Source organism: Teleopsis dalmanni, chromosome 1, assembly GCF_002237135.1.
Source record: "Teleopsis dalmanni isolate 2A chromosome 1, ASM223713v2, whole genome shotgun sequence".
NCBI classification, from domain to species: Eukaryota; Metazoa; Arthropoda; class Insecta; order Diptera; family Diopsidae; genus Teleopsis; species Teleopsis dalmanni.
In genome coordinates, this window is record NC_051846.1 from 43,348,350 (window position 1) to 43,374,577 (window position 26,228).

Genomic DNA, 26,228 nt, shown 5'->3' on the forward strand with positions numbered 1-26,228 from the left:
AATAAATTTTACACATTTAATAATTTACCAAAATATTTTTGTTCTCTTGGAATACTTTTGTAACATCCACTAATTGTACAATACACTGTTATGGTTGAGTTATCAATTATTCATAAAAATGAAAATAAATTCCATTAAAGATCTGAAAGTCAATTAGGAGGTGGCTTGACTTGTATCAATTGTTAATATAATTTTTTTTTTCTTTAACTTACATTTTACACAAAATTTCCCTTAATTGAACAGAAATCGTACAAATTGCACGTTTCCTGTCAACAAACTGCGAAAAGGGTTAAAAACGTTTTTCCGCTCTATGTAAACATATCAACTTACCCAACTTGTCACAGAAGGATTTACACACACCTGACATGTGGCTTTCTGGTCTTTCGAGGTTGAAAGGTTAGTAAAAAGCTACGCAAGAGTGATGTTGGTATGACATATGCTGATAGGTGTGCACATATGTCAATTTCAAAGTGAAATTCTGCAAAGAAAGTTTTAAAACAAACAGAAAAATTTATATAAATTGTTTTTCTTTTTTCGTGTGCTGCTGCTGTTCCAGATGCTTTTGCTGCTTTGCTGCTTATAAGTGCAACAGTAACTGCAGCGGCAACGATAATGGAAAAAAGCAAATATAACCTGACATAACTGCCAACTGTGTCTGTTTTAAGTGCGTAAATATAATAATATTTCCTACTGCAATGGAGTTATGTGCGAGTATCTCAACGGTAAGTGTGAGTGTAATGCTAAAATTGCAACAGTTGTTGCCAAAAGTTTTTAATCAAAAATGTAAACCCCCTCCTACACATACACATACGTTCATATACGTATATACGCAAACAACACATTGCTATAGCTATAGTTTTCGTTTTCGTTTATATATGTATATGTAGTGCCGTGTTTCCTGAAATTTGTACTCAAAAACTCAAAATTCGCAGCTCGTGGCACTGCTACTATACGTTCCTATAATACTGCAAAAAGTTGACTTTTCATACTTTTTCGAAAGTTTTCATACTTTTATACTTTCATACTCTTTTCAATATATGTGTTTGTTGTTTTTTTGGATTTTTTATGTTGATACTCAAATATGGAAGAAAGGATTTCAAAGTTTATGAAGCGCGCCGGTTTACGTACATTTCGTTATGCCTGCATAATTTTTACAAATTTTTAGAACATATTTTGCCATATTTACTTTATTGTTTCTGACTAAATACTCGTATACTGTACCATATACTGTCATATATATTTTTATTATTGAAATGCCTCTAATGAATCCTTTTTAGTGCTACAAGCACATTCGGTTTATGTTATTTGTACTGTGAATTCCGTGTTTTCAAAGCATAAATATTGGCATATGTAAACAAACAATTCATTTGAAGTGTCTTTAATTGTTGTCGGATTTTACGATCTGACATATATCAGAAATACAACATTAATTCCTATAGGCATAATTTATGTGTACTTTGCATGCACAACACGCAGCTCTGTGCATTTTAATACCATTTTTGTAATCATACTGTAACAGATTTGCATAATGTATTTATTAGTTGCACCAACAGTATTAAGTTTTTATGTATTTCCATATAAACTATTATAGGATACAATATTAAGTATTATAGTTGAACATTATTGAAGCTTTATTGATTTCAAAATTAATAAAAATAAACTATTCGAGTTACTTGGTTCACATGTGCATTAAATATATGCATGCATAAATTTAACGAAATTTAATTTTAAATACTTTTACATATATTTTGCAGTGTAATTAAATAATTTGTTGTATAAATTTGCATAAAAATAAGCCCTACTTAAAATTTACATTTATTATTTTATTTTATGTTCATAATCTGCTCTACCGTGCAACCATTTTAATATATTTATGCAAAATACTCGTAAATCTAAAATAATAAAAATATTTTGGTGTAATTAAGTCATTATCATTCTTAAATTTTACATACATTGTATCTTGTATCTGCAGCAGAAAGATAAACATTCATAAATGAAAATAATAATTAAACGTAATAAACTCCTTTTGCTTAAATATTAAATTTATATCATAAATATCTTGTCTTTAATATTATTAATATTTCGCCTCATAACAATAAATGAATACAATAAAGTGAATTTCACTTAAGCCTAATACACTGAAATAAGTTTACTATTGAACATTTCTATTATTATTATTATTATTCATCATATGATGAAACTTAATCTAATAAACTAAAACCATGTTTGTTCAAGTTTTCATAGCTATGAAATTACAAATCTGTATTCTAAAAACACAATACGATTTAACAAGAATAATAACAAATTTAATTGATATAGAAATATCCAAATCTTGCTATCTTTTGTGTTTGAGACTGTAGTACTTACACCATTTATAACATTTTATCCATCGTTTAGAAATGCAGTCGATCTTAATGTTACCTATTCAAATGCCCATATCTTTTTTGTGTGAAATAATATTTTATTAATTCAAATTACAAAAATTTGTGAAAATAATCGAAATTATAGAATCCATTCACTCCAGCTCGATGTGTTCACCTTTTGCCTATGGTTTTCGAACGGTTAAAAAATTAGTTGCATACTTCACGAATGTGATCTTCCGGTCATTTGGTCCATTTCTGGCTTTTTTCAGCGCATCCATACTGGATTATTTTTTAGTCCTCACCTTGCTCTCAAAAATGGCCCAGATGGAATAGTCCATCGGATTTGCAACTGGCGAATTGAAAAGCCGTTTGACAAAATGAAGTGTGGAACATGATTTTTTAACCATTTTTGTTTCATACGAACTTATCTTGACGGTGCCGAGTCTTGTCGAAAGTCCAAACATGTTATTCCTTTTAATGTGTTTAAATTCACGAATAATAGCTGGTTGTAATTTTCGAGCCAAATATAACGCAATCACACTATAACGTTTGAATTTCATATTGAACAAGTTTTTTCTATAAAACTTAGACGCAAATGTTTAGGGTTTATTGTAAACAATATAAACAGCTGTTATTCGTATGAATTTTACGTAGTTGGCAATATCAGTTTAACAGATATACCTGTGTATACTTGATAACCAGTCAATCCCCTAACCTTGTATACAAAATTTAGCTATGTTCTAACTTATATGTTTATTTCTGAATTAAAAAAGTGTGGACATTGATAAATGCATGGTGAAACTTGTGATAATATCGGGAAATTCACTTTATCTTCCTCAACTACTATTAGCAATTTATGTGATACTAATAAGGAATCCAATATTTTTATATTTTATTAAGTCAACTGTACTAGTTCCGTCAATTTCTTAATAAAACTTTTCGAACGAGTTATATCTTTGGAGAGAACTGGTTGGCTAGTTTTAATAGAAGTTTATACCGGCAACACATCAATCTAGTTACCTTTAAACTTATCAAATAATGTTTTGTAATGCTAAACGGGTTCACAAAATTACTTCTTATATTTGAGAAAGATAAGTTCGTCGTTATTTCAGCAGTGAGTTACGGATACCCAAACTGACCGTCACTTACTGTTTTTTTAGTTGCTTTAGTTTGTTAAAATATAGAATTAGGTATAGGAATCCCTAATTACGATATTATTGCATTATTTTATACTATAATCGTGTGATCTAGAATTTAAATAAGTGTGACACAGAACGTTGTTTGCTGCATTTATTTTATTGAGAGATATGCGGCACATCAATACAAGATTGGCACAATTCCCCTTTTTTCCAAACAGCACCTAGGCGTCATTTTGATATCATATACCTGATAAAACTCATCTTCTTGGTTGGTAAAGGATATATTTTTTTTTTAAATCTATATTTAAGACATCCAACAAGATTCAATTCCATAGTGGTATGACCTATTCTTGTAGGCCTAAGTACTTGCAAAATCTTGTGTTTTCTATTATCGCCCTACAGCAAGTACAATTTAGTTTGAAAGGTATTTCCAATTTTTCAGCGTATGTGCTCATTTGTCAACACTGTCTCATTTTACAACACTGTCTCATTTTGTCAATACTGACTCGAGTTTTGTCACTTCGATCTTAACTTTATTGAATAAAGTATTATTTCTCGAAATGGATTGTTAGTTTGGATTTTTATCAGGCAATGATGGAATTTCATTTTTGTTCTTTAACTTCTAAAAAATGATAATGGATAGGTTTTTAACCACATTTTACTGAGATCAGTATTGAGATTGCCCTCTGAAGATGGTTTCGATCCTTGTCTACCTACTTCATCGGCATTCTTCGCTATTCTAGAATCGAGGTCAATGATATAGTATAACCGTTATAACAACTCGTTGAAATATTTTCATATTTTATAAGGCAAAATGCAGGAGATAGGATTATGTCACCATTAAACCCATCGTAAACGGCGAGACAATTAGAAGGAAAAATAAAAACATTCATTGGGTATGTCATCAAGTTTTATATATGCCTGCAAAATTATCAGATTTTAAACAAATCCCTGTACTAATAATTTCACTTATGTATATAAAAATCGGTTATATTATTTCTATCGTTAAAAATTTTAAGAAAAGGAGAACAGTTAAGTTAAAAAATAATTTTATTAATTTTTAAATTAAGTGAATATAAATTCTAATTGTCATTTCAGTTAGAATCATTCTCTCATATCATACTTAACATCATAGAATATCAAATAAAAAAGATAGTGCAATACAATCCTGTTCTTGCTTTAAGTGCAAACGTGCATCACATGCACTAAGAGCACTTACTGTCCGATTCCATTTGATATCGCATTGTGTGTGGTCATGAACCTATGACAGAAGTGCATCACATTTGAAATATGAAATTTAATATATGCGATAATATTTTACCCATAGTAAAATAATATAATGCTTTTCAAGTCAAGTAACAAGGTGACGTTTAGTTATCACAGAGTGAAATACTATATATAGGAATATATTTGAAATTTAATTTAAAATTATGCATTATGCTAAATATATTTTCTAACGTTGAGGAACACTTAGCGTATGAGTGACATACTACAAGTGATAATCAAATGTTAAACAATATTTATTAATTATTAATGCTGTATTTTATCAAAAATAGTTTTTAATATAAAGCTTTAATCAAACTTCTAAGATTTTAATTTTTAATTACCAAAATTGGTTTTACTTTAAATTTTAAGTTATTTATTTTAGAAAAATTGAAAATATATTAAATATATTTTGCTTTTTCTCTTTTTGCTAGTTTTTATGATATTTAAAAATGTTTTTTTTTTTTTAAATTTTTCTGTTGCTAGTTTTAAAAGCACTGCAACTTTATCTGCTGTCAACAATATTTAAAAAGTTCATAATGAAATTGCAGTCAGTAACTTGGTCAAAAGTGACACTTGACCAACATATATCGACATATGAATTACTCCAGACCAACTTTACTGGATGAGATAGCCAATATGAATGTTTAATGAACATTTTTTTCGTTACACCGCAATTTAATTTAAGTGTTATATCTATATATATATATATGTATATATATATATATTATAAAATATATATAAATATATGTTGGCATATATGCGTAATAACTTTATTTACTTAACTTGTGTATGTGTATGAATAACGTATATGCGCTTTGGATAGATTAATAAAACTTTTAAAGCTATGATATACATTTTCTGATTGAATAATTCATGAGAAAAAGCAAAATTTGTTGCCATTAAAAAGGAATCAATTCTTTTTTTCTTTTAATTTCAATAAAAATGTTCAATTGAAATGGAAAAGTTTTTCACTTGCTTGGGTATTTGTAAGGCGCATATTAAATTTGTTTCTGGTTGAAATATTTTTCAACGTATTCAATGCTATTTGACAGTTTTGATTTACACTTTTTCATAAAAAAATTTTTTTTTTATAAAAGAATATTTTATTTCACATCTTTAATAAAATGTCATAAAAAAGTATATAAATAAAAATATAAATCTTTATTTAATATTCAAAACTGCCAATATGTAAACATACGGTATGCCTGAGTGGTTTTTCGTTAAAATGCTTAAAATTTAAATTGAAAGCAGTATGTATGAAAAGTTTAAATTATAGAGAATTCTGTAATTATTCAAAATAAAAATTTTCACGTAGTTACCATTTTTTACCGCTACTAATTTTCACCGCACGAGTATAAAAATCTAATTTTCATATAGTAATTACACTTGCGCTTAACACATATGCTCGTAAATTGCAATTAACCTCATAAAGAATGAGAATAATTAATAAAATGCTTATCCTCTGTGAAGGTGAAATTATTTTTAAACTAATTTCAGAAGTAAATTTTAATAAATTTGGCATTTAATGTGCATTAAAATAGTAGTAGTTGTAGCTGCTTGTGTCAGTATTTTATTGAGTTTATGCAAGGATATGTGAAATTAATAATATCTCTTATATACCGCACTGTATTCGCACTTTGAACTTTTGTTCAATTATTAAACCATTTTCGCATATCATTTCGAATTCCCAACGTACATTTTTTTATGATTTTATAATGAGTTTGCATAGAATTTGCATAGAATTTGCATTTTAAAATGCACTCACATTATTGTGTTTGTCTGTCCATTAGATATTTTCATGCATAAATGCTATTATATGTAATATTATGCTGCAATGGAGTTTATAAATATGTTTATGTGTTTGAACTTTTTCAATGAACGATATTAAAAAGGATATTGTGCATGATGCACTCACTCAATATCAGTGATTTATGAGGTAGCCAATGCATTTTGACTTTCAACCCGATGTTTGCATTTTTTTTTGTATGTTTTTAATGATACTACTATTATATAAATTGGTAAGTTTATAAAATCAAAACTGATATGAAATAATATAGGTTAGGTTAGGTTATACCGGCAATCCCAAGGGATCCACTTAGGTCCATTGTATTACCGTATAATTAATAACTCAAAATGATATAATGTAAAAATTTATAAAATATCTTAAATAAAATGAAAATTCAAAAAGTCATTATTTAAAAGTTTTAACAATTCCAAGTTTATGGGGGGACTCAAAGTTTATATATGAAGAAATTGTTTAATTTTCTTTTAATAAATTCTACAAATAATAAGGACTAACTACATTAGAAATCCGCAAATCCGGATGTATTAATATTGGGGTCAATAATTCATTGTCCATTACAGTAATCTATATGATAAATTATATGGATTTCCGATGAGTTACTGTATTGCAATAGCAGAATTTTAAACTTAAGATTTTATAGCTTACAATATTTATAGCAAAGAATTATATTTTCGACAACCTAATTCAATGACAACATCAACGACTTCTCAGGCTGTTTTAGATCCAAATGATTTAAATTCAACTCAATCTGGATTGTTTAATTTATATTAAAGTCACACTTCAGTTGAGTTTTGTTTAAGCAATTTTACTATATTTCACTGATTTATAACGACTTTTTAATGTCTTTCTATGCAAGCGTAAAAATGTTATAATAATTTTTTGTAAAGTCTTACAAAAGTCTTTAGTCTCACTTTTTTGAGTTGTTGTCAAGAGCCTGCAGATGTTTATGGTCTTAGAGATGAACTTCTACGCTATACAGGAATCATATATCACTGCAATTGTCACCATTATATAGTATAGAAATATATCAGCTTATTACCACGAAGTTTTTGTTTATTATAGTAAGAGCTTTACAGCCTAGTCTATTCGAAATCCTCTTTATTATATAGCAGTGGTTTCCAACCGGATAAATAGCTTGTAGTTTATCCACTGAGACCTCACTTAGTAGAAAATAAGCACAGAAAATTTCCATATAATTATATACTTTATAAACATTATATATTTTATAATATATATTTTATATTTTATAAACAATATATATGTATTGAATGTACTTATGCACTTATACAATTCATTATATATTATACCAGAGATGCATAAAGCATATTGAAATAATTTTACAGTTTATTATTCATATACTTTGTGGTCTCTATTAAAAACAAAAATAAAATATCATTGTGGTCCTTGGTTACTAAAAGGTTAGAAACCACAGTTATATAGCATTCAAATTATTATATGGCAATATAACAACTTATTTCTACAGATATTTTGTTTATTGTAGTTATATTTTAACAAAAGTATAATAATAGCAATTGAAGTATAAAAAAAAGTAAAAATGTATATAAGAATGTGTAAATCACGTTGAAGCTGTGAAATATTTTTTTGGTAACTAAATTCACAACTTTTTTTTTAAATAATAATTGTACCGTCTGCATCTTATAAAATTTAGTTTAAACATTTATAAATTTAGACTATAATTACTGTTTTCTGAAACGTACCCTAATTTCAAGAATTAGGGTACATTGTTACTTGAAGCTTTTGTAAAAGTAGTGAGATATAAGAAGAGTTCTAACAATAATGAAGAATCAACAACAAAAATTTAATTAATTTATTGAAATTTGGCTGACCATACGACGCTGTTTCGAGTATTACATGATATTAGAAAATATTTGAATTTTTTCATTTAGTTAATATATATATTTCCATATCTTATTTGTTTATGTTCTGAGTATGATACAAAATAAGTAGTGTCTACGTTTAAACTGAAGAAATCTTAAAGTCTTAAATTAAAGTGCATTTTAAAATTTATCTTTGTTAATAAACTGTGTCGCGGTTAGATTAGTTTATCGCGATACACAAGTACGGCACAATATGCATTTTCTTCATTTATTTTAAACTGTTATTTATTTCTGCTCAAATAAATATTATAGTTCATAAAACGGAGCAATATTCAGAAGTTTAAGTGATAAAAGGACAAATGTTTGAACTTCCATTTTTAATATTTTTTCGTTGAAGTCATAAAATTATATTGCTAAAGCAGTGGCTTTTTTTTTTTTTGTTAAGGTAAACTATATAAAATTAAGAAAATAAAAAAAAAGTAGAAAAAATAAATTAAAGATTAAAATAAAATATTTTTTTTCATCAATATTTCTTTATTGATTCAAATTTCAAATTTTAATTTTGTGTAACGCCTCACAATAACAAGAATCATCTGATGTTTTACCGTATACGAGTATCAAAACAATTTTTAAACCTGTCCCAACATTTCGTTAACTACGTAATTCGGTAATGTTAAAAATTCATAAAAACAAAACCATTTAAAATTGTATCACTTTATCGAGTCATTAAGCACGTCTAAATATCCCTAAAGCGGTACTGATTTTGTATAAATGCACGATTTTTGTTACATATGAGCGTAACCTCATATTTTGGTTTTCTTATATGATAATTCAAGGAAACTCATTGCTATAATTGCTGCTTGGTCTCTATACGTATTATGGAGAATCCAAGTTAATTCATAAGAAACAATTTTATACTAATTTGTATTCACTTTTATAAAGCACGAAAAGTCCTAATTAATTAAATTAATTATAAGTTTCTTTATTATCTTTTTTCTTCGAAGAATTACACTCTAATTGGCAAACGGAAAAGTATCTAATAATAGTGCTTAATAAATGGAATGTGAATAATATTGTTTGTAAAAAAAAAATGAAATGAAATTTTATTAAATTTTTATGAAGTGTGTTCGCTGAAGCCTCTCAGTAATTCGTTTCATCAATTAATTTTTAATTGAACAAAAGAAAATTTAAATTTTATTTGTGTTAAAAAAATAATATAATGAAGAATTTTAAATATCTTATATCTTTCTATTCATTACGAATAGTAGCGCAAATATGATTTTTCATTAATTGTACTCATGACTACAGCAGAACAGGAATTTTAATTAACTTATCATAGTTATTGTCGACAGCTTGATACGAATAAGAATACTGGTAGACAGACTCCTTCATTTATTCCTGCTCTAATGCAAATCGATATGTGCGCCAGTGTCGTCGTTCTACTCAAACTAACAAAAAACAAAAACAAAAAAAAATAAAAAACTTAATTAGCGTTAAACTCAACAAACCGCACTGAAATTCGTTATATGGAACATTGAATAAATTTCATTTCTGTAATTGAAGTATCTAACTGGAGAAACCAAAAAGCTGGAGAGAGAGAAAGAAAAAAACAAGAATTAGAATGAATTTTGTGGAATATATTAGTTGTTATCGCAACGGTACAAGTCCTTATATTGACGTGAAACTCCTAATGATTAATAAGTACTTGTGTGGTTGTTGTTAAGTATGCATATGCGCATATCCTTATTAGAAGTAGGAAATAATAATAAAAATTAGTTCGAAGTACGTAATTGTGTGGCAGTTTGGTAAATTGAGTTCTAATATATGTTATGCTGGATCTGAATATGAAAAGTAGAAGCTCTAGCTGTAATAAATACCTTTTTTTCGCATATCACTGAACAAATCAATTAGCAAGTTTTGAAGTAATAATTGCTTATTGTTATAGAAATTAATTAAAATTCATAGAATTTTATTTTTTTTTATTTTTTTAATAAAGCACAAATCCAAATAATAGTCATATAAGCAATATGAGTAATTATAAAATTAATACGTAACTCTAATTATGCTTATATAATTATATGTGAATTTAAATAATTTTATGGTAAAATTTTATGCTATATGAAAACCATACATAAATTTTAAATATTAAATTAATGCGCTAATTGTGGAAAATATTTTAAAATTGCTAACATAAATATTTGTTTTTATAATTATCATATCATTTGTTTTACTATTTAATGTCATTATGTTAGTCTAATAATAATTTTAATTTTCATATTTCATATTTTTATTTTTCATATTTCTACACATTTACATTTTTCATATTTTCTACCAATTTTTCAGATTTTCCACTAATTTTTCATATTTTCGCTTGGACAATCATAATTTTAGAAACCTCAAAATGTGCAATTTCGTTGCCTGCAATTCCTGTGAAAAGTGTTTATATTGTAAATATTTTATATCCTGTCCAACTATTTTTGCACTTCAAATGGTTTGAGCGCAACAAAGTCCATTGGTTGGTTAAACTTCTGTCTGAGGTTATTAAATTCATAATTTAAAAATTTTCAAATACGAGTATAAATTTTTCACTACGTAAAATTTTTATTTATATTTTATGCTTCATAAAATTTGTTCGACAATTTGTAAAATTTTCTCTCAAAGGAAGTGCAAAGTTTTAGCGTTTAGCGTTTAGAAAATTTTTACACTTCCTAAATCAAAAAGTTATCCAATTAAATTTTATGCTATTCAGATACTGTAATTTTGTTTAAGAGAACATTTTTTAATATATTTTATGTACTATGTAATTTTTCTCCTTCTTTTTTCTTAGATATTAGTATGTAGCGAATAAGTTTTCTTTTTCACTGTTGCAGTATAGTATAGTATAGTATATAAATGATGAAAGAAAATTGCAATGAAGAGTTTTATCCTCTTCTTTATACTTAATTTAGTAAAGAGTTTCAGTTGCACAATTTTTCTGGCAATCGATTTTCTTTCAATTCAATATGTTCTGAGTTATGATATCTATAAATTGAGCGTGTCTTTCAAGTCAGTTTATTAATTTTACTTAAAATAAATTGAAACTTTTGCTAGATATTTTTAATTCTGGATATTGATTCCTTCAAAATGTAGCATTGCAATTTGTGGCATTGCTTTATTATAATGAAATTTAACAGAATATCTTACAGTGGTTTAAATTTATTTCCAATTCAGTTAAGAAGATAGATATTTTTCGATTTTAAATTACAGAATAAGTTAAAAAGATCTTGTTATATTTAGCAATAAACAATGTAGTACAGCTTTTTCGAATATATTTATACATAAGCATTTTTTCAGTTAAATTATAGTGCAGTTAGCTGGTGCTTTAACTATTTTCGTTAATTAATGAATGAAAAAAATTGGTGCGGTAGCAAGTGATTTCTGTGGACTCTATCATGAAGAGAATGAAACATCAGAACATGTTCTATGAATCTGCATAACGGCGGCAAGATGTAGACTTGACTAGTGATTCTGTCTTCTCACTTATCATCTTTTGTGCTTAATTATTCCTGTTTGAGGTTAGTACACCCTTTATTAAATTTTCTACTTCAGATGTGTTTATGTCCTTCGTGGACTTTTTGTGGCCATTCAGCGTGAACGCCACTTTTTTTTTGTCAGTGTTGGTGTTTGCTTTGTCAGTTTTGCTTAGTTGGTATTTAAACTCCTTGATGCAATCAAACTTCGTTTGATTTACAGTCACTTATAACGATTTCTCATGGTTATCTATGCAAATCAGGGAGGGCCTATGCTAAACGAGAGTTGACATAATTCCTTATAGCAGATTGTGTTCAGAGCCAGAGTCTGGCACAGATCAGGAGTACTTTCAACTTAACCTGTAGCATCAACTTAACGATGACGAGACATCGAACAAATTGGAGACTTGCCACGTTTTAATAGAACGGAGGAAGATAAAGCATGAGCCAGAAAATATCTATAAAATATTCTATAAAATAATATTCTCATATACTCAGGTAACAGAATAGCACATACGCTAGCACGAAAAAATCATCTAATACTTAATTTAACTGATGGGTTCGATTCTTATGGGTGTATAAACTTTGTATTTATAATCATTTTGCAGTGCCTGCCTTTATGTAGACTAAGTTTGGTACGCATCTTTCTTTTTCGTGCCTGTCATAGTGTTTCGTTGAACACAAAAGGACTCCATCGTTGGTGCAACTGCCTTCTTCTGCCTTTTAAGCCACTTTCTCTCTTTCGCCTGACTGGATTTAAGTCGCCTCTTACAAAAGTTACGCCTTATCGCGCGAAATTTCTAACCACTATTCCCTAGGAGTAATTATTAATAATTATATATTATTAAAATCGGTTTCTTGCTAGAACAACTCATTAGATAATAGACTATCTTTGATATATTGTTTATTATGTTGAAGCTGTTTTGAGCTAGTGCACTTAAGCACGTATACTCTTTTTTAACTCGAGGTTTCTTCAAAACCCCTCTCTACACCTTGACCAGATTATTGTTTATCACTTCATCAGACTAAGTAATAATTGACCTCAGATCTGCATACCTCCCCGAGGAGCCTTTAACCATTTTGAGATTTGATATTATTTAAATTACTAAACTCAATAAAATATAGATGATTCAGAATTTTTTGCTTAAGATTTGGGTATCTTACTGGAAATACATTAATTATATAAAAGCAAGTCTTCTTTACTCAAATGTCTTTATAAATTAAATTTCTTCTCTCTCTCTCTCTCTCTCTCTCTCCCACTTTCTCTCTCTCTCTCTCCCACTTTCTCTATCTCTCTCTCTCACTCTCTCTCTCTCTCTCCCTCTCTGCTTAATATATTTTGATAGAGTAGCACTTCAGTTTAATTATAATAAATAAATAAAGTTATTAAAATAGATAAATAGTTTTACATTATATTAACGAGAATGATGGATAACATTTTGCTTTTTAACCGAAAGTATAAAAATTTTTATACAAAATCATTTTTATATAATTTTTATTTATGTCGTAAAAAATTTGAAAAAACATTTAATTTTATTAAAGTGGAGTAACGCAAACATTTTCAAGTGGTAAAAAAACTGTCAATTTTTTCAATTTATTCAGGCTCAGGCGCTTACACATACAAAAATGTTACCGGAAGGCCTGTAAATATTGAAATATGTGCTTAATGACAGTTGTAACAAGTTTCAGATTCCAAACCGCAAGGCTTTAAATTTGCACAATTTTCAAAAATACTTTTATTTAAATAAATTAAACAAAAAAAAGAATTCTTAAATAAATATCTATATTTTTAACACTAAATTCAATATTTAATTAAATTTATTTTAAATCAAATTAAAATAATTTTCTTTTTTATATTTTAGGTACAAAGTTGAGGTAGCTGGTAAAAGTCTTCCAGTATTGACAAATTTGGATAAAGGTCGTTATGGCGTTATAGTATTTGAGAATTTGGATAAATATCTGCATATGGATAAATGGAATCGGGAATTATTAGATAAATATTGTCGTGAGTACTCGGTTGGCATTGTAGGGTTTGTAACACCTAGTGAAGAAACATTAGTCGCTGCACAATTACGTGGATTTCCATTATTTGTACATACCAATTTAAGACTGCGTGATGCTAGTTTAAATCCAAATTCACCGGTGTTACGTTTAACACGCGCTGGAGAAACTGCTTGGGGTGTCTTACCAGGTGATGACTGGGCGATATTTCAACATAATCATACAACATATGAACCAATTGAGTGGGCACAACGTAATATACAAGATTATCCTGCTGACAGTGGTGGTCAAGTGCAAATGCCGCTTACTACAGTACTGCAGGACCATGGACAATTCGATGGCATACAAAGAGTGTTATTCGGTAGCAGTTTACGATTTTGGTTACATCGCTTACTGTTTTTAGATGCTTTATCATATCTAAGTCATGGTCAACTTAGTCTCAATTTAGAACGCATGATACTGGTCGATATAGATGATATATTTGTTGGTGAAAAAGGTACAAGACTGCGTGTAGATGATGTGCGCGCTTTGGTAGCTACACAAAAAATAATTGCCACTATGGTGCCAGGTTTTCGTTTTAATTTGGGCTTTTCTGGCAAATATTATCATCATGGCTCGAAAGAAGAAAATTTAGGTGATGATTTTCTACTACAAAACGTAGAAGAATTCAATTGGTTCTCACATATGTGGAAGCATCAGCAACCCCACCTATATGATAACTTAACACTACTTATGTCTGAAATGCATTTAAATTATGCTTTCGCTAAAGAACATAACATACCAACAGATTCTGGCTATTCGATATCGCCCCATCATTCTGGTGTTTACCCAGCACATGAAATACTTTATGTTGCGTGGAAAAAAGTGTGGAATGTCAAAGTAACTTCTACAGAAGAATATCCTCATTTGCGACCTGCAAGACTGAGACGCGGTTTTATACACCGTAATATAATGGTGCTACCACGACAAACTTGTGGTTTATTTACGCACACTATGTACATTGATCGTTATCCTGGTGGACGTGATAAACTAGATGAATCAATACAGGGTGGTGAACTCTTCCAAACAATTGTGTATAATCCCATAAATATATTCATGACGCACATGTCTAATTACGGCTCCGATCGTTTAGCTTTATATACATTTCAATCGGTTATTAAGTTCCTGCAATGTTGGACGAATTTAAAACTAGCATCTGCGCCACCAATACAGCTAGCAGAGACATATTTTCGTTTACATCCAGAAGAAGTTGATCCTGTTTGGGGAAATCCATGCGATGATATACGACACAAAAAAATATGGTCGAAAACAAAAAGTTGCGATTCATTGCCGAAATTTTTGGTAATCGGCCCGCAAAAGACTGGCACAACTGCACTTTACACATTCCTGTCTATGCACTCTAGCATCGCTAGTAATGTACCTAGTCCTGACACGTTTGAAGAGATACAATTCTTTAATGGTAATAACTACTATCGTGGCTTAGATTGGTATATGGACTTTTTCCCCATAGAATCAAATACAACTACGCGATACATGTTCGAGAAAAGTGCCACTTATTTTGATGGTGAAATGGTGCCCAAACGTGCACATGCACTATTGCCGCACGTTAAAATAGTAACGATATTAATTTCTCCTGCAAAACGTGCTTACTCATGGTATCAGCACCAGCGCGCACATGGTGACATTATAGCGAATAATTACAGCTTTTATCAGGTGAGTTAGAAACTTTTAAATTTAATTTGTTATAAAAATTTTTTTTTTTAAAAAATAATAGTATTAAAGTAATATAGAAAAAAATGTTGAAGATTTTTATGTCATTTAATTTATAAAGTTATTTGAACTTAGGATCTATATTTGGAATTGTACCTTGTGTAATTCTTTGCATTACTTCAACTGGATTTATTCTCTTATTTAGTTTCTTACAATTGTTCAAATAATGGTTGTCGTAACTTAGGTTTGTAGGTTTATACCTATAGAACAAGTACTAACTTTTGCACCTTTTTAATCAACTATTTAACACGTAGGCGCTTTGCTATAAATTATATGGGAAATATATATTTAATAATAGATTTTGTCACAAAAAAAAATTAAATTAATTTTTGGGAAGAATTCTGTCTAAGATTTTAAATAAATATGCATTTTTATAATAACTAACTTCCATTAAATTTGCGATAGCATTCATTCAACAACAATTAAGCTTACTCTCATAAGAAAAGACATTCTAAAGAAGTTAGCTACCAAAATGAGTAGGAATTAAACTAAAAAGCAAAAAAAAATTACTTATATGAGGAGAACTGATACACTCTTTTGACTATATAGAGCTTTCTAAGTGAAACAAGTTCTTTTATTATACGACTACACGATATTGTTAGTAGGTCTCATACCAAAAATACAATGTGTTCAATAACAACACATAAATGGATGTTGTAGAATGCTGTAGACCCTTAGCTATGTTGTTAAGTATCAAATTCACATGTGCTCATTTGTAGGTATTGCACGATATCAAAATATGACTTGATTTAAATAAATTTAAAATGTACTCAGTGCTAAGGAAGCCTCAGCGAATAGTATTCCAAGAACAATTATGGGCAGCTAATAGAACCTACTATGCACATTTCAAGCTTCTATAGTCCAAAATTATGACATTGACATAAAATTGCACTAACAAAAATCTACTTAGTCCCATATTATCAATTTATATAACGTTTGAACACTGAAAGCGCTATTTCGAAACTGGTATCTGTAGTTTATAATTTGAAATGTCATCCACCAAGCACTAGGTTTCTCGGACATGTCCTTATGTTATTTTTTTTGTATACGCGATATATCCAAACAAGAAAATTCATTGAAGAGAACTAAAAATATATGGAGGATCATTCGCTGGCAGAGGTGTATTGTATTCTATCAGCGAGCAACACTTTTACTTTAATAAGTTCGGGTGTTTACAGTCAAAGAATGTATATGACCGACAGAAATCTATAACCTTATAGAACACATAGCTTTTTGAATCCGCTACAATAATAAGACAGTCAGTATAAAAAAAAATTATAATGTAAAACAAATCCCATCGCTTAAGAGTTTGAATCACTTAGTAAGTATTGTATGAGTGTCTGTTGATATCGCAGCGAAACGAGCATTGGAGCATTTAAAAGCATCGTCTGGGAAACGAATGTAACGGATATAGAGCGAACGATAGTAATGGTTAAAGATACATTATTTTACTAATTCATAATATAACATTTATACTTCGAATCAAATTTCAATTAATTTTGGAAGAAATTCAAAACATATAAGCAATATTTTTTTAGTTTGAAATTACCATAGTTGCTTTAAGCTACACTACATGTTTATGGGAGCATTGAGACTGTCCGGATTATTTTTTATATAATTTTAAAAGTTTAGTTCATAAATTAATAAGGTATTTTATAAGTTCATTTATATATTTTAAATGTCACAGTTGACTTTGTAAGTCATTTAAAATATGTTATTCTTCTTAACTTATATTTATTTATTTGAAATTGTTCTAGTTATTTTAAAATACACCACATATTTATATTATAAATTTATGATATAACATGTTACATCTTTCTTACACAAAATCTGTCATCAGAAGATTTTATTTTACTTCAAACTTTCTAAGGAGCCACAAAAGCTTCCTTACACAAATACCACAAATGCAACTTAATTAAGAGCAAAAACTATTTAATTTTCCATAAATGAATTAAATGACCACAACTCAGTAATTTTGAAATAAAATTTGCCATGAGTTCGTTTATCAAATGGCAGCGTTACAAGGATCTACTAGTAGTGACCTCAAGAGAATATGTGCAGCATCTCTTTGTGCAATTTCGTTAACTAAAACCAGCCACATGTGTGCTTTCATATATGAACTTACATTTCCTGGCTGTTGCCGCAGTGTAACCGCCTATAAAGCTCAGTATGAGTCCATATTGAAACGCACTCATGCAACATAATCCTCTTGACTGGTTTTTCACCTGATAACTTTCGATTAAATTTTGAGTGTAATATTGTTTGATTTGTATATAAATTGATAGAACATGGCACGGACATTTCGTTTAATGTATTATCTCAGCCCATACAAATATATAAACATTGAATATATATACTTTATATATATATATATCTATCTACGTACCTTGATTGCTTTTCCCATAATTACTGCTCGTCAGTTACTGCCACTGGTTCGGTCATTGTTTGTATATTTTAATCGTACTGATTCACACATTTACTTCTTTTATGTTTTCCAAACTGTTTTCTAACACTACACACACTCAGTTCATTTAAATTCTAGCATTTATTCGTATTCTTCCCGAATTATGCCGAAATACAGATTTAGATAGAAAACTAGTAAAGCAGTTTTATTATTCTCGTATTTTACAAAATGCATTGTCATTTTTAAATTGCAAAAATGTCAATAGATGTTTCTGGCATTTGTATGCTTAACAGGACTCTTACTTATCCTCTCAATTTAAATTTTTATTAGTTGTTATTTCTTCGGCACATGCATATGGTATGCAATGCGATATACTATGGCTTATACTTTTAATTTCAACATTTCTTTACTCCCCATGGTGTTAATAATAATTTAATATATTCATGAAAATAATTGAAAAATTGATTTATTTTACAATATTTGCATTTCTGCAATGTGGTATCAATATGAAATGCTATATATCATTGCAATGCAAATACGAACACTTAAAAAATTTTAATAAATTTTTCATTCGTTGTTCGGTTTGCCAGTTATTGTAATTAAAATTCATAATTTCTCATAAATTTATGTTTTATTGTTTAGGCTGTGAAATCAATTTTACAGTGAATAATTTTCAATATTTATTAACAATTTTTTTAAAGTTAATCAAAGTAAAAAACCCATTTTATAAAATAAAAACTCAATAAAAGGTTTGGGGGGTGATCAGAGGTGAACCAACACTTATTTATTTAGCACAGGATTATAAATTCATAGCTACTGCAATTCGTCGACGTATTTTGAAAGAATTTATCATTCCTTCCATTATTTTCTCCAACATTTTACGTTACGTTAAGTGTCTATATTATTTGGTTCTCATGATATCAACCTTTTAATATTTTTTATGTTATAACGTCCTAAGAAAATCAATTTAAATCTCCCCAAAAAAAGGAATAATTTTTTGGAGTGACGCATTTAGTATCCATATAACATTTATGAGAGTTGAAGTATATTATGGAAATCAATCGGCATAGAAAACTTATGACTTATGACTCATTGTCGGTAAATAAACAGGAAACTACTTTGATTACCAGTGGATATTATAGTTATATTATTAAATTGGATATTATATATTGCGCTCTAAAAGTTCCGTTTTTCATTGACTACACTAACAGCAATCTAAACCAGTTATTATTTATCGTTGTTTGTGAAATTTATTTAAAGACATTATATATTAGTTGCCACTAGATGCCATTACTAGGTTTTACTTATGTAAATAATATATAAATATACAACTTTAAGTTCCGATATCCTGAGAATCAAGCTATATCGACATATAGATAAATTAAAAAACCTTTTGCTTAAGTTCGTCTTCTTAGACTGCTCTTATTATTCTTTTTAATTCTTAATTGTAGTCAACGGAATTGTCGAAAATGATGATGAAAATCTCTTTATTCAGTAGAACTCAGTGAACAAAGCATTCTCTCGAAAACTGCCAACTACCCGAGTTGTATTTATGAGGTAGTCATATGATATGTGTTGCACTGAGGTGCTACATATGACTATATAGCATAGTTTCTTCACATGGAAGTTCCTCTCCATGGCGAACGATTTTTCTGGTGAAATATTTGCTTCAAAAGAAGAGGCTTCTGAAATTCGACTGTCTCAATTTTTTTGTTAATAAAGACGAAGACTTATATGACAGAGATATAATGAAGTTATTTTCAAAAGACAAAGAGTTATTGAACAAAACGTCGCATATTTAAACTTAATCGAATCGTTCTAACTATATTAAATCAGCCTTCAATTTTATGTAAAAATAATGTATTTCTTTTCACTTTGCCGAAATTCTTTGTTAAATAGCAATGTCTTGAAAAAAAATTATTCCTCTTTATTTAGTCATAGTAATTCCTAATTTTTATTCTAATATCTTAAGTTTTTATTATGCTATCTAAGAATAGAAACTAAATAATTCGTAATTAGTGATTTTTAGTGTTGTAGAAATAGATCACAAAATATTTTTTACGATGCTGTCATTGTAAAACAGGTGTAAAGATCCTGGCCGATTATGCATTCGTACCACTGCCTTAAAAACAATAATAGAATGTCATATTCAGGTACTATTTAGTTAGCTTCCTATCTTTGAATAATTACTAAAGTCAATATTAGAGTGAGGTTTTTTTTAATAAAATTTATTCGTTGGAGTAGGAGCCTTATGTACCAAAACTTACATGAGTATAAATAATGGCCCATTGTGATACAATAGATGAGATACTATCAATATCGCTGACCTAAAGAACTACACTATAGACAGAAGTCCGCAAGATCTAGCATTCCTTTGAGAAGATGCGACACTGCGATTCAAGTAGAAGAAAACCAACCTGTCAAGTCTATACGCTAAGTATTGTTCCAAATTTTGACGGATCATAGCTCTTTTAGATTAATTAGAATAAACATCCCAAATAATTCGAGTTTTCTTCTAGACTATAATAAGCACTGATATATGAGGAGAGTATACTTTCCTCCTCTGGAAAAATTGTTAAGCGACTTACCAAATCTTACTGTTCTCAAGTTAGCACTAGGTAGGCTTCGTTTCAGTTGAAGTAATTTACTGATAAATCTTGTTCAACAAAGTCACTCCAATTTAAATGTAGTTCAAAATATTAACCAAATGGTACCTTAACTCGAAATTTCATTACCGCTTTCACAACCGCCCATAGTCATCAGGACTACTTAGCAATGAAAATCGAAACGACAATGTTGCAGAAAATAAAAGAATATTTGCTGAAGTATATACCATAAGTTTAATTTTCTTCAATTCTTTCAAATGTGGCTGAATTTTTCTTTGCATTTATACTTTATACAAAAATATATATTGCATACATTTTCCTTCCTCTTTTTTTAAGGTCTCGTTTTAGTGAATATAGTCACATTTTTCAAATATGGTAATTTTGTGCGTAGTAGGTGGGTAGTCAGGAACATCTTAAAATCAGTAATAACAACTGATATAAGGGCAAGAAAAAAATTCTATTATCTATTTGACGAAAGAAACTAAATTCTTAATAGAAACTATTGTTTTCAATAGAGTGATTTTTATCAAACAGTCGTAAAATTGCAACAACAAAATCTTTTACTATTTTTAATTAATCGATATATCGATTTACAAATAAATTTGGCAAATTATTATAGTAAATTTTGCATAGAATAAAAATCTAAACTAGAGCCGTCAATAATTGTGTCAAAAATTTAAATTCCATATCTCTTAATGGAACATGAAAACCATTTCGTATGCTATCGTAATAATTCCTTTTATAGCATAATGTTATGTTGAGACACCAGGCGATGCATTTATGAGCAATATTTGTACTTTAAAAATTATACGAAGCACTCTAATGGATTTTTATCGTATACTCTTTTCTTTAATTCATTTATCAAATGGATATCTTTTATAATATTCAACTGTAGCATAGTTCATATAACATATGAATATGAATAACTTAAACTCTGTTTTTTTAACCATTAAACAATATAAAATGGATTTCCATAAAAATTTTAAATGTTAACACTTAACTTTATATTCATATACAGACAGCTTCTATTTGTTTTTGAACATATACTATTCCCCTTTCTTCTTTGCAGATTATCACAGCAACGGATTCAGCACCGAAAGCTCTAAAGGATTTGCGTAATCGTTGCCTTAATCCCGGTAAATATGCACAACACCTGGAACATTGGCTTGCTTATTATCCCGCCCAGCAGTTGCACATTATTGATGGTGAACAATTACGCTCAAATCCAGTGGATGTGATGAATGATTTGCAACGTTTCCTAAAAATTCAACCGGCATTCGATTATTCGAACCATTTGCGTTTCGATATTAAAAAGGGTTTTTACTGCCAAATTGTGAATGAGAAACGTAATAAGTGCCTAGGCAAATCCAAAGGACGTCAATATCCACCAATGGATGAACGTAGTGCAAAATTATTACAACGGTAAGGCAGCTCAGTGATTTTTGAATACAGTTTTCTTTTGTTTATGTGGTTTCTTGCTTAGAAGGTTTTTTTTTGTGGTTTTACTTTGTATCTTTTTTTCCTTTGTACACAATACATCGTAAATCCATTAAAGACCATTTGGAATTTTACTTCCATTTTTGTAGATTTTTTTCAAACTAGGTTGATTTTGCAATTCGCTTACGCATATCTTAAATTTTGGTTAAGATATCTTAACTGAATTCAAGTTATAAAGCGTGCTCGTTTAAAAATTGTAGAACTAATTTTTATTGCCAGTGTTTACTAGAATTCATCTATATTTTATAATTCTCGCTGTTTAAGCAATTAGTTAGTTCTATATTGAGTAATTTAACTTTTCTACATTACTCTATCTTATTACTTAATATTTGAAGATATACGATTACAGCTTAAAAGACAATCGTTAAGAAGTGAAACTAAAAATTTTGATTAAAATGGGATTCATAAAATTAACTCTTATAAATAAATTAACTCTTATAATAGTTATATTTTTTATTTTAATGGAGGAGTTCTCAACCGTTGGTTATTTTTGGAGAAATTAAACAAAGAAATATATTCAGTGTTTTACCAGTATTTTTAAGACTTATTAAATATTTTTCCGACCCGTAATACGTTTTGGTTTAAAAAGTGCTGTTCAACTGCACTTGTTAAATACTAAGTTAAAATCTTATAATTGTATTCATTGTAATAGCTAAATATCGTTATTAACTCGTCTTCAGTTAGATATAGTCTTCCAGAAAACTCTTTTAATACTGAACACCTATTTAAGAAGTGAGTAACGTTTTTCTTTTCATCCAAAGTACAATAGTAACATACTATCCAAATCTAAGCCACCTATAATTATTAACACTTAATTTAAGAAAATCAATCCAAGCTTTCATTATTCATGAATCTATAATTGCATTATACTCTAAACCTTTCGCTTTCAGAAAGTTATTCTCTCCACACTTATAATATAGAATCAAAATCATATCAAATAATAAATTTGGTTCGCCCATAAAATATTTTTTCCACGTATATCTTTTGACTAGATACTTTGTAGTCTTACCTTAAATCAAATGAAAAGTGTTTTTTAGACGTATGTTAATTAAAGATCTAATTTATAAGAGTCCATATTCTAGATAGGTTTGTAGGGCGGTTACGTATGTAGAGTTATCATTTTTTTATTATTTTTTTATTAGACCCTTGCAGTCCAAGTATTATATACCGACTATCAAACCAATAGATGTATTCAAAGACCACTGAAAAGGAATCTTTTGCAGTATCTACACTAATAAAAAAAAACAAGTTATTAAAAAATGACATTTTTGAATTTATCAGTTTCCTCTCTTTTATCGACCTTTCTCAGGTCGAATTAGATATCTTGCCGGAGTACGTAAAAATTTTAATTATAAAAATTTTGAAAATAAATTTTTATTTATTTGTTTGTTTTTGATTATTTTTTGAACTATGTAAATTTACAAACATTTTCTCCACACCATCGATAAGTCTACGGTTTAGGGTCATGCTTTAATAGCTTTGTGCGCCCCAATTGATTTCACCTTTAAGCTGTTGTCAGTTTAGTTTAACTGACAATTCTTTGTAGTCACATAAATGTTTCTTTGACTAATTAACTGTAAGTGAAAAACATTAAATTGAATTTATAGGATTTCTTGCTGTAGGTGTTAACCTTTTATAACGTCTATTTCACTTTTTGTTACACTTTTTTCGCTCTGTATTGACTTCTCCTACACAATTTACACTTTTTCGTATTTGTTTATTTAAATTTTATTCACTTTTAATAATAAAATTATTTCAATTTAATGTTTTCTCTTTACGATTTTCGCAGATACTATCTTAGTCACAATACAGCGTTAGTAAAATTGCTGAAGAAACTTGGTTCTCGTCCCATACCCCAATGGCTTAAAGATGATTTATCGACGGGTACGTGATAGCTGGTGAAGCATCGAAGACTGCGTGCAAAACTACGTAAGCACTTGCAATTGGTCTTCGCCAGTTTGGAGCATACAAATGAGCTTCAAAATTCTAATGAACCGAAAAATAAGCAATATCGACATCACAAACATAACAGTTGGACGCACATGTAGCAGGAATTATAAATAAAAAAAATACTAATTTATAATTAAGAGAGCAAATTAATATTTTAATAAAACAAAAATAACACGAATAGCTTTAAGGGTGTAAAAAAGAAAATTTCTGAATAAGTCAATATTAGTTTAAGTTTAAATATAAAAAATGTTAATTAAAAAATAAATTTAGCATAGCAAGAAATAAATGCATTAATTAAATAATATTACCATTAAAAAAAAAACTATGCAGATAAATGTGAAAAGAATTAGCTTAATTGTTGCTTAAATGTTGTATATAGCTATTGTAGTTTAAATGTATATTAAAAAATATTCTTAGTATGTATGAGTATATGTCTATGTCTAAACATAAACAAAATGCATATAAACAAATGTAATTCTGTTCCGTTATGTATATAGAAATATTGTACTTTTTCCAATTTCCTCTAGCCTTACAGTGTGTTATTCAGCCATACCAATTACAAACCTAATTAAGTCAATAATTTTCTGAGTATATTATGCACAATAATTATACATGTATATGTATTCGACAGTATGTATGTTTGTTAAAATAATTATTAAAATTAGTATGTATTGAGGTCAAATGAAAAAATTGGTTGCTCTAGGATTTGGTTAAAAATTATGTCACAGTGTAATTATTTTTTATATTATAAAGCCATAATATGCTTATGGGTACATTTAAATTTAATTTATTAACTCATAATTTTAATTTTATCTTTTTCTTTGTATATTTTTATTTACATTTTTTTAATATTAATAATTTAATAATATTTTTTGTTTTTATTTCAATTTTCTATATATTCTATATTTCTATATATATATTGATTTTTTATATTGGTTTTGTAGATTATTTTTATTATATTTTTTTTTAATTCATTTATTAAATTAATTTAATTAGTATTTTTATAAATATTGGTATAGAAGATATAAGATTTTTTTTTAAATATGAATATTAAAATCAAAAAAAAAATATTGTAATTTTTATCTTTTAGAATTTAATAAAAAAATGACCTTAAACCCGAAAAAAAAGCAAATACTTTAAAAATATCTATCGAAATTAATTATCCGTATATAATTTTGAGATTGCAAGTATCAAGCTAAAAAATATTTCCAAATACCACTGTTAATGAGTATTTAGCCAGCTGTATGGACAGTCAAAAAATTAAATAAATTAATTAAAATAAAATTTTATTTTAATTAATTACTATTTATACTTTTTAAAATTTAAAATAATTTCGTCGTCACATTTGACTTAAAATAACTTTTAAAAATAATTTATAAATTCATCTCTTCTATATATTTTTGTTTTATATTTCAGTTTCTTATTGATCTTATTTATTTTTAAACTAAATAGACAATTTTAATTTCTTCTATTATTTATATTTTAATGAAATAAGCACTTAGTGCAACCTTTGAAATTCTCAAATTATTAATTAATATTTTTTTTTTAAATATCAACTCAATTTTTTCAATATACTAAAAATATACATATTAATATACAAAAATTGAAATTACGTTTAATATAAAAATATTATATATTCTTTATTATAAACTGTTTTTTTTTTCTCTTTGTTATAATAATGGCGTTTAACAAATTTATATTGATTATTCTTATTTTAGTATTTTTTTATTAATTTAATTATAATTCAGTTACATATCAAATATATTTTATATTATTTTATTGGCCTTGAAAGCAATTTGTTGTTGCTTTATTTTTGTTAACTATATTTAATTTATAAACATCACGAAATCTTATGTTTTTTAAAATATATACAATATATTTAATTTTTAATATAACAAAATCATATCAATGCAAGCTGAAGTTTTATACATACAAATTTATTATTAGTGAACTAGTCTGCATATAGCAGACTTGTATTATAAATTTATTTTATTTTATTAGCTTTTACATCACTACTATTGTGTATATTTTTAAATTTAAATAAATTTATAAGTTTACATTTAATTAAATTAAAATATGCA

At 27.9% G+C, this 26,228-nt stretch overlaps 1 protein-coding gene across 1 annotated transcript in view; it reads left to right on the forward strand.

The window, feature by feature from the left end:
- The window catches only part of LOC119668038 (bifunctional heparan sulfate N-deacetylase/N-sulfotransferase), a 62,924-nt gene extending 38,604 nt beyond the window's left edge, over positions 1-24,320 (forward strand). Inside the window, exons 3-5 of the mRNA XM_038077408.1 lie at positions 13,782-15,633; positions 21,770-22,122; positions 23,987-24,320. Coding sequence (XP_037933336.1) covers positions 13,782-15,633; positions 21,770-22,122; positions 23,987-24,089 — 2,308 coding nt within the window. The 3' untranslated portion in view covers positions 24,090-24,320. The remainder of the gene's footprint in view (positions 1-13,781; positions 15,634-21,769; positions 22,123-23,986) is intronic.
- The last annotated feature ends 1,908 nt before the right edge of the window (positions 24,321-26,228 follow it).